The 13,440-nt window shown below is 45.2% G+C and overlaps 1 protein-coding gene across 2 annotated transcripts in view; it reads right to left on the reverse strand.

Annotated features, from left to right (window-relative positions):
• Positions 1–1,611: 1,611 nt before the first annotated feature.
• The window catches only part of LOC144479484 (procathepsin L-like), a 32,317-nt gene continuing 20,488 nt past the window's right edge, over positions 1,612–13,440 (reverse strand). The window contains exons 5-8 of one of the 2 annotated variants that reach the window (XM_078198205.1): positions 10,182–10,406; positions 8,733–8,895; positions 2,976–3,093; positions 1,612–1,986 (exon numbers count right to left, since the gene is read on the reverse strand). In XM_078198205.1, coding sequence (XP_078054331.1) covers positions 1,887–1,986; positions 2,976–3,093; positions 8,733–8,895; positions 10,182–10,406 — 606 coding nt within the window. In that variant the 3' untranslated portion in view covers positions 1,612–1,886. Of the gene's footprint in view, positions 1,987–2,975; positions 3,094–8,732; positions 8,896–10,175; positions 10,407–13,440 lie in introns of both variants that reach the window. The other variant, XM_078198206.1, reaches the window with a different exon arrangement.

Raw genomic sequence — 13,440 nt, forward strand, 5'->3', positions numbered from 1 at the left:
GTGAGTTTTAGAAGGGACATCAAGCTGAAAAGAAGTGTTTATCTCTCTAATTTGGGAAATTCTGCCTGTTAGCTGAAAGCAAGGCTTCTTGCCTTCCTGGAGTAGAAGATCTGCTGTTGGTGGCTTGATCAGAGTCTCTCCCTGGTGTTCTGGGAAGCTGTTCTAACTTCAAACTGTTCTGAATGTATTCAGAGGGCTGCTAGAAGTTACAAGGCTGAGAGGTCAGGATTTTCAATTCTCCAACCAAAGGACTCAGTTCCAGCATCACGTGAGCATTAGTCTTTGCTGTATTAAACCTGTGGAAAGGGTTTTTTGTCGATGGGAAGTTTTTACTGGATTGGAACATCTTAGATATATTTGTTAAGCGTTATACATTATCGTGGTTTTGTTTTTGTTTGTAACTAATAAAGGTTATTGCTAATTTTCTTACTTTTTAAAAATTATACTTTTCCAATTCAATCAAATCACATCCAATTCAGAGTCTCAACAAGTTGAGACATTTCAGATCCAGGCTGACAAGACAGGGCAAGCGACCAAACCACCCTGTCCTGGGCCTGATCTACATGAGCCAAGCTGATTGGAGAAGGGGGAGCTTCCTCCTCCAAGACTTGAGCTCATTTGCATCTTAGCCAAAAGGCCGAGATGCCGCTTTAAAAAATTGCTTCATATGAAACATATGAAGCTTCAGTGTAACCTAATGACCTCAACCAAGTGCGGCCGACCATGGGCTGCCGACCATACTACACTTGATCTTAGCCAAAAGGCCGAGAAGCTTTCAAAAACATTGCAGTTGACATTACCTGACACCGTAAGGAAGGGGGAGATAATTGTGGCGATAGTTCAGCATTTAAAATGACCAGAAACACAATCAGAATCATTGGAAATGGCTAGAATTCAATTACAAATGAAACAGCTTGAACATGAAGAAGAATTAAAACAGCTTGAATTCAAAATAAAGGAAAGAAAGAGAGGAGTGAAAGCCAAAGAAAGCCAAAGAAAGGGATGCAATTGCAGCTGTAAAAGCAAAAGAAAGGGAGGCCATTGCAGCAGGGAAAGCCAGAGAAGGGGAGGAACAAAAAGCACAAGAGATGAAACTGCCTGAATTGCAGGCAAGGGAAAAAGAAAGGGAAAGGATAACCCGAGCAGAAGAAAAAGAAAAAGAGAGAGAATTTGAACTTCGGAAACTGGGCAATAAAAAGTGACGTCAGTTTAAATTGGCGGAGCTAAAGGGAAAAATACAGTTTGAATATAGTGATGAGGAAGATGAAAAGCAGCAAGAGCTTCACAGTCAAAGGCTCGGTGACGATCTATTTAAATATGTCCAAGCATTGCCAAGGTTTGATGCACACCTTCCCTTTTTGACCAGGGGGCTATTTTAGAGCTTGCCTGTGCCTCCTGCAATGTCAGCTGATGGCAGGTTTGACCAATAACAAACACTCCCCTGCCCCCACGCCATCCCAGTGCTGAATTGCTCGTGTTTTCCATGCATTGAAAATTGGCACCAATGCATTTACTGCCTCATTGGCCACCTTGTTTAAGACCCTAGACACTTGTTCATTCATTGTACTGATGCCAGGAATTGTTGATTTGGAATAGAAAGACTCTCAGAGTGATTGCTGACAGCGTTTATTATATTGCTCAACATCACCAGTACATGCAGCCCATTGTCACTACACAAGTTGGATGATGTGGTTCATACATTAAATACACAATGGGATTGGTCTTTACGTGAAGCTATAAAAATGTGCAGAAGCTGTTATTATTCCACGTTTTAAAATAGCAGCAGGAAGTTAAAGCAATGGTGTAGAATGAGTAAGCAGCAGCAGCAATGTTCCATCATTCTTTCAGGGGGAGTTCGATGAATCTCTGGTTTAACGCATGGCTCCTTACACGATTGGATAAATTGCATGTCTTGTAATGCCACAGTTTTTCCGCACTCTCATTGCCATTTTGATGTAACCTCTATCACCCCAGCTTGTTCCCCAACTGGAAAATAAGAAAAAAGTGATATTAATATCACAGTTCTGTTCAAGTGACAGGATTGGAGAACTGAGGTGTGTTTCACTGGAAATTCATCGATTTTGATGTTTGTTATCGAGATCCTCCATCAATCGCCGCTGGCTGAGATTTTCCAATCTCTGCGTGGCGTGTTTTGCAGCAACAGGGGCAGCCTGCCATTGGCCGGTGGTGGGACCTTCTGGTTCTACCACTGTCAGTGTGGTTTCCTGTGATTCGCACCCTCTGCTGCCCTTTAACACGCGGAGAGGGGAGTCACCAATGGCGGGACCGGATGATGCTGCCGGGGCGAATAGCCAGAAAATCCCACTCATTATTCAGTGTCGGTTACGTAGATAAACCGACTGCAGCACAGAAACGGGAAGTTCGATACTACTGGTCTGTGCCAGTGTTTCTGCTCCACATGAGCCTCCTCCCATCCCTCTCCATCTGACTCTATCAACACGTCTTTCTATTCCTTTCACCCTTATGTGTTTATCTAGCTTCCCCTTCAATGTCTCTGTGTTATTCAGCTCAACCACTCCTCATGGTAACACTGTGCCCAGTTCCACCTCTCTGGGTAAAGAGCTTTCTCCTGAATTTCTGGTTGGATATATTAGTGACTATCTTATATTGATCACCCCTAGTTTCAAACGCCCCTACAAGTGGAAACATTTTCTCCATACCGACCGCAGCAAATCCTTTCAGAACCTTAAAGACCTCGATCACGCCACCTCCCAACCTTCTCCTTTCTGAGGAAAGAGCTCCAGCCTGTCCAGCTTTTTCTGATAAATCTATCCTCTCAGTTCCAGTATCATCCTTGTGAATCTTTTCTGCAGCTTCTCCAGTGTCTTTGGATAGTGATCAGTGGGAATTTTGTTGGATGCTTCCCTCCCTATCCCAGGAAGACAGAGTAAATCCAGTGCTCCTGTCACTGCCCCGGCTGTGATCAGTTATTTGTTGCTTTAGAAAGTACATACCTGTTTTTAACCAGCCAAAACCACCTTCTACGATACCATCTCCCCTGTCTTCCATATCCAACCACCAGCACTGCGTGGTTTACTCCACGAGTCTTGCACCTACGATTCCTGTAGATTCCTGGAGGAAGACATTCATTTCTGATATGATGTAATCGTAAACCACGCAATTATTTATTCCTTCCTATAAATATTTAGTTTTTATCATCTTTATTGTCATTATACTTCATTCTATTTAGCGGGATTTTCTGGCCATCTGCCAGCAGTGGGACCTTCTGGTCTCCGCCAACATGACCCTTCCTCCGCCGTGAGTTTCTGTGCGGCAGGGGGTGCATTCACTGGGAAATCCCGTTTACAGCGGCGGGACCAGAAGATTCCGCTGTCAGCCAACAGCACATTGCCTCTCACTGCCGAGAAACACGCCACGGGGAGCGCTGAAAATCCGCCAATTGTCTTTTCATATTAGAAATCCCAATCTCCTCACTGCTTCTTTGCAGTTGAAGCTGGATGAGGATTCACAGAAATATGCCACAGTCAATACACTAACGGGCCTCTATCAATACACAAGGTTACCTTTTGGGGTATCGTCAGCCTGCGCCATTCTCCAGAGAACATTGGAGAACATACCTCAAGTGACCTATCTGGGTTACAAAGTGGACAAAGCAGGTCTACATCCTTTGGGGGACCGGCTGCGGGTGATTAAAGATGCCCCGTCTCCCGCCTCAATCCAGGAGTTACAGTCATTTTCAGGACTGGTGACGTACTACGGGAAATGCTAAAAAAGGGTCAAGCTTGGGGATGGTCTGCCCGTCACGACCTTGTTTTTGAGAAAATAAAACAACAGCTGTCATCAGCGAATGTCTTAGCACATTACGACCCCAGAAAAGAGTTAGTGCTCACTCGTGACGAGTCTCCATACGGCATCGGGGCAGTTTTAGCACATAGATGGAAGAATGGAGATGATTGGCCAATAGCTTATGCCTCCAGGGCCTTGGCTGCAGCAGAAAGAAAGTACGTCCATATTGAAAAAGAAGGTTTGGCGGTAATATTTGGAGTGAAGAAATTTCATCAATATCTAAATGGGTGGAAATTTGTGATTGTTACCAAGCCGTTGTGAGGACTATTAAAAGAGGACAAAGTGGTGCCACCAATAGCATTGGCTCGGATCCAGCGGTGGGCATTACTATTGGCAGCTTACAGCTATCAGTTGGAGCACTGGCCAGGAAGTCGAGTGGTAAATTCAGATGCCTTAAGTAGGCCACCTTTACCTGTGCTTTCACCAGCCAGGAGTTCACCCGGTTCATGAAGTCGAATTGGGGTTCGCCATAACAGGATGGCACCATACCACCCGGCATTGAAGGGGCTCACAGAAAGTGCAGTCTAGACTTTAAAAGCCAGGTTAAAAAAACAGGCAGCAGCATCAATAGACACCAAACTCCCCTGTTAGTTATTCAACTACAGGACAAGTCCACATGCCACTACAGGAAAACACCCGCAGAATTATTCTTAGGCAGGTGACTCCACACCAGATTAAGTCTGCTATTCGCAAGCCTGGGGGGAAAGGTGGAAAGGCAACAGGACGCCCAACACAGAAGCCACAACAATAGTCATTGGGAGAGGCAATTGGATGCTGGTGATAAAGTCTGAGAGCAAATGGTCCTGCATGGTTACCTGGACGGTTGAGTCCAGGATGAGGCCTGTACTCTACAGAATATGATGTGGAGATGCCGGCGTTTGCCTGGGGTAAACATAGTAAGAAGTCTCACAATACCAGGTTAAAGACCAACAGGTTTATTTGGTAGCACAAGCCACCAGCTTTCGGAGCGCCGTTACTTCATCAGGTGAGTGGGCGTACCGAAAGCTAGTGGCTTGTGCCACCAAGTAAACCTGTTGGACTTTAACCTGGTGTTGTGAGACTTCTTACTGCCCTACAGAATAGGCATGGGAGAGATCCTCCTGAAAAAACACCTCGATCAGATGTGGGCCTCGAAATCACAGTCCATTTCAGAGCCGACTCAGCCGAGTGGGCCGGGATCTGAGGAGTGTCCATCCAGACTGTCCATCCCTGCCTCTCCGTCGCCCGTAGTTAAAACTTTGGAGTCCGAAATGGACACTGCAGATGAAGCTGCGGCTTCTCCTCTGCCACCTGAGGAAGGGGGCAAACTAGAACTCTCGCTACAAAAGGGACATGCGCCTATCAGATACACCCCTCCAATGTTGGATGTCGAGTTGGAAGATCTGGACCCCGGGCCGAAACGTCAAAATTGACCCATGAGACTCTTGAATTGCCGAGGTTCCTCGCGCTTGGGGGAGAGGGGTGTAATGACTTCAGTGAGGCCATTGAGGTTGGCCTCTTGGAATATGAACTCCCTGATTGAGCTCATTATTGCCTGCCCAATCAGGGAGTCTTTTCTGTATATATAACTGGGAGTGTCAGGCCTCTTGGCACTCCGAATGCTGACACGGAACCTGTAGCACTCTGTGAACTATAATAGAGTTTGTCAATTAGCGGGAATCTGGTGAAGGGATACCGGCCTCTGCTGACTTATTTCACTCATGTCTGCCCTTCCCGCCTGCTCTGGACACAGCTTTAGTTTCCTTCCTTGTTTCATTACCACTCCCTTTGGCCTTCCACCAATAGATCCTTTCATCATTTAATCTTCTGTCTCCTAGCCTATCACAGACTTTTCCCTTTTTCCACCCTCCTGACTTCCTCTTCTTAAAACCCATCATATTGTAAACTTCTCCCAGTTCTGACAGAAACTCACCAACCGGAAACATCAACACTGCCTCTCACTCCACAGACGCTGACTGACCTGATGAGTATTTGCAGCATTTTCTGTTTCTATTCTGTCCAATTTTAACCCCAATTTCAACCAAATTCAGCATTTGCATCGACTGGTATGTAATTAAAAATCATGTCTCGGTTACACATTTCCAATTGTGATCATGTTTGTTCATGTTTTTGTGTCAATGTTTCCACTGCCCACATTTCCCATTCAGTTTTGCTGTCACACAGCACAATGTAGCAGCAGGCTCCCCTTGTCACCGAGCAACCATTCTCTGGTTTGACATGTGACTCAAGTACTGAGGGGACGGTGGGTGGGTGCAGAATGAAAGCACCATGATTGCTGCCAGGGTCGCAGGCATCTTTATGGCAAACCAAATAAACTAAATTAAATAAATTGAAGGACAAAGTAAAAGGGGTAAACCCTTAAAAAGTGGGGGAACCACCTGAAGCAAAAAAAACGAAGTGTGAAGGAAACTTAAAGCATCAAATCAAAATGTGAATAAGAGGGTCAGTAATACACCCCAGCCCCTGCGGGGCCCAATGGGAACGGAAGCTTCGATGGTGGCTGTGGACTCCACATGCTCCGTCTCCCGGGACACCCGGCCACGAATGTATCCGCGGTAGAGGGGCAGACAGTCGGGTTGGATGACCCCCTTGGTCGCCCACTGCCTGGACCTGTTCAGAGCGAGTCTCATCAGGCCCAGGTGCAGGTTCACGAGGAGCTCCTCCGCCTTCCTCGTCCCCCTCCGCACCGGGTGCCCGGAAATCAGGAGCGTGGGACAGAAGTGCAAACAAAACATCAACAAAACATTTTTAGGTAACAAACAAAGGAGTGCAGACTCAGACAATTAACATAGACGTGGACCACGGACTCCACAAGACCGCACAAAGGGCAGGTTTCTTGGGAGTTCGTAAACCGATCCAGTTTAAGGCTGCATGGTACTGCTACGTGCACTAACCTTCACCCCAGGTCCCTGATGTATTGGGGGAGGATCCTTCCGTGCCAGGATAGCAGGCATTCACCAGCTAGGATCAGTCTGAATATTGTTCGAATTGGGGTGAGAGGTGCTGACCCCTGTGGGATATGTGAACTCTGGGATACAGTTCTCAACCTCAAAGCTGGCCTCCAAAGTGCCCGTACTTACAGCGTTATGCGTGATGTTCGACATGCTGAGCACATCACGCTGGTAAATGCCCGCTACCCTGATAGAGAACCTAGGAGCTGCTGTCTGGCCTGTTGCACCATTTCCACTTCTCTTTCTGCTCAGAGTCTCTGCCCAAGTTCCAGCTCCTGATCCTTTAAGAGGCACAGTTTAGATTTAAGTTCCTGTAATATTTCTTGTTTCAGTAAGAATCTTACTGTGCTTAACCCAGTCCAACGCCGGCATCTCCACATAATTCTTGTTTGCCAGTTTAGGGATAAACAACATATTTATTTACAGGTAGAGGCTATACAGAGCCTCTGGCTGCGCTTGGCTTTCTGGAAGGCTCTGGAATAGAAACCCTTGCTTACCATGGAGATCCCCACCTTGTTCCCCAATCAGTTCCCCAGGTCTTGTGACCCTTCCTCGACAGACTGATCATTAAAGGGACAATCACCACAGTCATACAGGTTCACTTTAAATGTTGCTGACTTCACACCAACCTGTGTCCCTGCTGAGATGTGCAGTCACTCAACAACACGTCAGCACTGAACTGAACATCATTAGCAGTTAAATTAGCAGACAGCACGGAGTTTGTGAGCTGCCTGTATCACTACAAATGGGTGCGACTAAATTGTCCATTACGATTCCCACACATGATTACCAGCCTGATCCAATTTTAACCCCATGCTGCAGACAGCACTGGAGAGTATGTAGCACTGGGGCAGGGGGTAAAACATGAAGGAGGTGAAGGGCGATGGTTGTGTTGCAGCCTGTGACTGCTTGAGTCAAATAGAATCATTGAAAGGAAACCAACTGCTGACAAACATCAATAAGAAGTTTAACAACACCAGGTTAAAGTCCAACAGGTTTATTTGGTAGCAAAAGCCACACAAGCTTTCGAGGCACTAAGCCCCTTTTTCAGGTGAGTGGGAATTCTGTTCACAAACAGAACTTATAAAGACACAGACTCAATTTACATGAATAATGGTTGGAATGCGAATACTTACAACTAATCCAGTCTTTAAGAAACAAAACAATGGGAGTGGAGAGAAGGGGCTTAGAGCCTCGAAAGCTTGTGTGGCTTTTGCTACCAAATAAACCTGTTGGACTTTAACCTGGTGTTGTTAAACTTCTTACTGTGTTTACCCCAGTCCAACGCCGGCATCTCCACATCATAACAAACATCAAGCCAGAAATGCAAGCACAGCAAAATGATATAAAAACTGACATCGAAATTGACCTAAAAGCAAGGTATGCTGGGATTACCCCAGTCCAATACAGTCTGCTTGGAGACAGGCCCTTTGCAAGATTCAAGCTCAGACAATTGAAAACCAAAGATGCACCAGGACACATTAGCATGTGTAAAAGGACAGTTAGACATTTCCTGAGAAACAAATCACCACTATATACATGGGACAGGCACACATCAGTGAAACAAAAGATTCAATGAATATTAGAAGCTGAAACTTATAAATTAATGATCAATTAGCTGGAGAGAGAGAGAGAATTGTTAAAGTTGTAAAACTCAAGTCTTTTACTGTTTGGAATAAAGTTGTGACTTGATTATTTACTCTTGGTTCGTGTGCGCAGTCCTTTTGCCTGATATATGCAGAGTGTTTGAGTAAAATCCATTTTACACAGTGCTGGTTGAGTGAGTCCGCAGGATATTAGAAATACCCCAGACAACAGTTGTTTCCATTAGAAATATTTTTTAAAATTTAATAATAAAAAATAGTGTGTGTGGGGGTGTAATTTTTTAATGTTTTATAGAGAATTGGTGAATAGGCTGATTGATACAGATCATCCACAGCTTCTGTCTCTTACCTCGTTTATACCAGCGGAAAGGTCCACCTGCATCAATAGCAACAGATATTGGTCCGATCCTTCTCACTGCTCGTGCTAAACGCCTTGTTCTTCTTTTGACACGTCTGAATCCTCTGATTTTGGCAACAAACTTTGTTTTCTGAAATTTGCATGTGTCATCATTCTGGATGTTAAAGAAAATGTGAAAAGTTAAGATTGATTAACAATGTGATGTTTTACAAAGTTCCAGTGATATCTTTACAGGATCTTTAACAGCTCCTTGGATATTAAAAATGAATCCGTGTTTCAGACATTGTAAACACGACCATCGTTCCCATGTTTAAATGAAAATGGGACAATTATAAATGTGGTAATTGTTGAAGAATCTCCTTCTTGTTTATTGGTGGGAAGATTTTGGTCAGTGTGTCCCTCAGTTACCTTCTCATCAATGCTGCAGTTAGAGTAGCTGTAGAAACTCAGGAACCGGAGAATCCCAGCCAAGGGCGAGGTCAGAGAATTCCGGCCAACAACAGCACGAAAGGCTATTCGCACAAATATTCACCAGGGAACACTTTCAAACCAATTCGCTTCTTAATCACAGCCAATATTCAAAACTTCAAACTATCAAATTGCAGCTTTAACTGTTTCCCTAAAAAGTAAACACCTCTCTGTCCAAATGAGCTGATTTACACAAAGGCTGGTCTTTCAATTAGTTTGCAAACCAACTTTGAGCTTTCCCAAAAAAATTTTAATAATTGTGTGCAGGTCACACCCCAAACTGGAACTTCCTCATTTTGAAATGCAACTTATATTTGAGTCACTGAGCAGTCGATGGGGCGTTTGGGGGAACCTAAAATAATCTCTGCTAGTCTTATTTTTAGTAAGAAGTTTCACAACACCAGGTTAAAGTCCAACAGGTTTATTTGGTAGCAAAAGCCACACAAGCTTTTACCCCAGTCCAAGGCAGGCATCTCCACATCAGTCTCATTTTTCTCAGTTCTGTGCAGCATTGTGTTGCCATGGTAACTGTTGTACTGGGTGATGTTGGATGTTCCACAGATCAAGCAAAGTCTGTTCAATGATCTGTTGATTCAGCTGCCTGTCACATCAACATTCTGCCTCACAGAACGGGGAGCAGGAATACATATGAACTGAAAAACTCTTAACTCCTCATTCAATCTGCATGATAGCAGGAGGTGTTGAGTGGAGATTTGAGAGATCATTACAAGATAAGGGGAGAAATGAGAGGGAGATCTAGCCCCTTCCTGAAAGGTGATATTCTCTCACCCTCCCTAGTGCTGGTTAGACGGTGACATTGGTGGAAACCTGGGAGCAGATTCTCAGGGAAGAATTGATCCAAAGTAGGATGTCAGCTTCCATTCGATTTGGACTGGGCTCCACACTCTAATATCATGAATGCTGTAAACATTGTACTTGGTGAATTGGAAACTGCATTAAAATGAGATTTACCCGAGCAGTATATGGATAATCTCGAGCAGAGTTGATTCCTCCATTTCTGAGAACATACGCAAAGGCATATGACATCCATCCACCTCGACATCCATGGGTACCAAATGATCTGCTACAATCAACCAGGTCCTGTTCACTCAGAGGAATCAGTTTTCCAGTTACCTTACGCCACTGTCCTTCGATGGCACCAGTTGCACTGAAAGCCCAACAAGAACCACAGTTTCTCTGGTAATAACAGAAATAAAATCACATTAAAAACATCCTGATATAAAAAACAAACCTTCTTTCCATTTCTTGTCAGGTGGGGTACAGATTTACACTGAGAATGTGAGCTCAGATTTCCAGGAAACACATGGGATCAGTGAGTGTCTGAGTGACAGGGTTTGTTTTCACTCTTGCTGAGCCTCGGTTAACAGCAGAATAATTTAATAAGAAAAGTTAGGGATGGAATCATGGGAAAAGTAAGTAAGCCCCGCTGCTCATGACCCAGGTATAAATCCACATGTGGAGGAAGTGTTTCCAGCTGTTTCAGCTCAGGGTTGTGGAGCTGGAGGGGCAGCTCAACATTAGGAAGGATGAGAGTTCAGTGGATTCTACATTCCAGGAGGTGGTCACTCCCCAGGAGAGTTCAGGATGGGAGATGGGTGACTATCAGGAGGAGGAGAAAGAAACGGGAATTTAAAATATTTTGGGTCGTCACTTTCAAACAGATACACAGCATTGGAGATGGCTGGGAGTGACAACACCTTGAAAGGGTGCAGTCCAGAGAATGGCATCAATGGGCAAGTGACCCCAAAGAGGGCGGATAGTATAGAATAGAAATGCCATTATTAAAGGAGATTTCACAGTTAGGTGTTTGTGTAAATGTTATCAGGAGTCCTGCGTGGTATGTTGCCTCGCTGATGTCAGGGTAAAGTACATCATGAAGAATATTCTGCAGGATGAAGGGAGTGAGCCAGAAATTGTGGTAGATGTCAGTATCAATGACATCGAGAGGACAGGCATTGTGGTTCCTGTGGTCAGATTTTCAGGAATTATGGAGAAAGATAAAAAGTAGAAGCTTGAGAATAATAACCTTTGGATTACTCTTCCCACTCGCGGGCGGAGAAACAGGAAGATAGGGAGGATCAATGTGTTGCTTCAGGTGAGGTAAATGAGGGCTTTTAGGCATTGGGACAAGCTCTGGTACAGGAGGTATCTACTCAAAAAGGACCAGTCACATCCCTTTAGGTCTGGGTCCAATAAACTCACGCAGTTTCACTGCTCTGGTAAGGGAGAGTGTCAACTAAATTGACAGCGAGTTGGGTACCAGGAAAATAGAAAAGTGAGAGTGTTGGTTAATGCAAGAGAAGGAAGTAGTACCACATTAGATCGGAGTGGAGTAAGAAGGGCTACAAAGACAGGTTTAAATGCATTTATGTGAACTCACAAAGTGTGGTCAATAAGATTGGTGAGTTACAAGCACAAAAATACAAGTGGAAATGTGATGCAGCAGCAACAATGGAAACATGGTTAATGGTGAGGACTAGGCTGCTAATATTCAATGATAAATTGTTCAGAAAAGATAGGGACAGAAAGGGGGAAGCAGGATGACAGCCATTCCCGCCATTCTGCTGTCATCGAGGCTCTCCCCTCTCTCCTCCCCCACAACCACACATAAGAGGGACACCTCCAAATGAAGGACAGTTACCCCCCCCCCCGCTAGAGCCCTCTTGGCACTGCCCCCTTTATGCGAACTGTCCATTTGGCGCCGCCCATTTGGTGCTGCTCAGGAGGCACTGCCCAGCCTTGTCCCTAATCCCCAGGGCTTTCAGATACCTCCACATCCCCTGGTCACCATGACTGGTTTTCACTTTTGAACCATAGAATTCCGACATTGAATCCCGACAGTGCAGAAAGAGGCCATCGGCCCATCAGTCTGCACTGACTCTGAAACAGCATCTACCCTGCCCATCCCTTTTGCCCTATCCCCTTAACCCTGCGCATTTACCACGGCGATCCACCTGACCTGCAGATCTTGGGAGTGTGGGAGGAAACCGGAGCACCCGGAGATAACCCACACCGACATGGGGAGAACGTGCAAACGCCAAACAGGCCGAAATCAAACCGGTGTCTGTGGCGCTGTGAGACCGTGGTGCTAACCATTGTGCCACTGTGCTGCCCTGAAAACCAGTAGTGATACACCCTGCCAGGTGGGGAGGTGAGGAGAGGATGGCAGGGGAGGGGGGGAGGGGGAGAAGAGCATATGTCATGGGCGGATGATACGTCATCAAGTTCTTAAATTATATTGACATTTATTTGGTTTTATGGAAACCAGCTTCACGTCACCAGCTGGAGACGGTGAAGATCTCGAACCGAGATCGCACTGCCGCAAATCCCGGTTTGGCCGTCTCGTGAGATTTCGGGGATTTGTACCCGGGGTGAACGGGGTGAATTGTGCTCTACTTTTATAAATTGACACCCCATTTTGACTTTACATTGTTGGTTTCGACTTTACAATGCCGCGCACAGTCGTACGCACACATTTACGTTCTGTACCACTCATCTGTTTAACTGGACAGGCCGAACCATCTTGATGAGTTTGCAAATGAATGTTTTCAGTGCAACTATCTTGATTTTAATGCATTTATACACTTTTATTGGATTTAATATGCGCTCAGACTCACAGAATTTCAAGGTTAAACATGCAACTCACACTGATCGATAGCTTCAATATATCCCCCCAACACCATACCAGGAACTTGTGCTAAAGTGTGCAGACATCAACAGTAGCCTCAGCAACCTGACAGGGCAAGAGTTGAGAGCATTTTACACCACTGGGTGACCATGAGGGATTTCTGGCCTTGGTTCAGGAACAAATCCCCCATTGGTACCATCATTCCGATCGGAAAATCAGTTCCAACATACGACATGTCAACTTACAATGTGGTTTTCAGGAATCAATTGTGTTGTAAGTCTGAGCACTGCCTGTACACCCCTTTGACATCCCAATAGAGGAGAATATTAAGAACTGTTCAGGAGAGAGAAGGTTTGAATGGGGACGTGGATTCTGAATTTAGAACTGAGCACCAGCAAGATGGAATGTCCTTTTTAATTCACTGGCCAGAATTCTCCGACTCAGCCCATAGTTGGGACTCTCCAATCTTGCTGCAATGAATGGAGTCTTGGCTGAGCGCCAAATTCTCTGTTCTTGCTGGCAGCGGTGGTGGGGCATACAAGACCAGAGAATCCTGGCCGCTATCTTTTTCCCTTTTTTAAG

Source organism: Mustelus asterias, chromosome 26, assembly GCF_964213995.1.
Source record: "Mustelus asterias chromosome 26, sMusAst1.hap1.1, whole genome shotgun sequence".
NCBI lineage: Eukaryota > Metazoa > Chordata > Chondrichthyes > Carcharhiniformes > Triakidae > Mustelus > Mustelus asterias.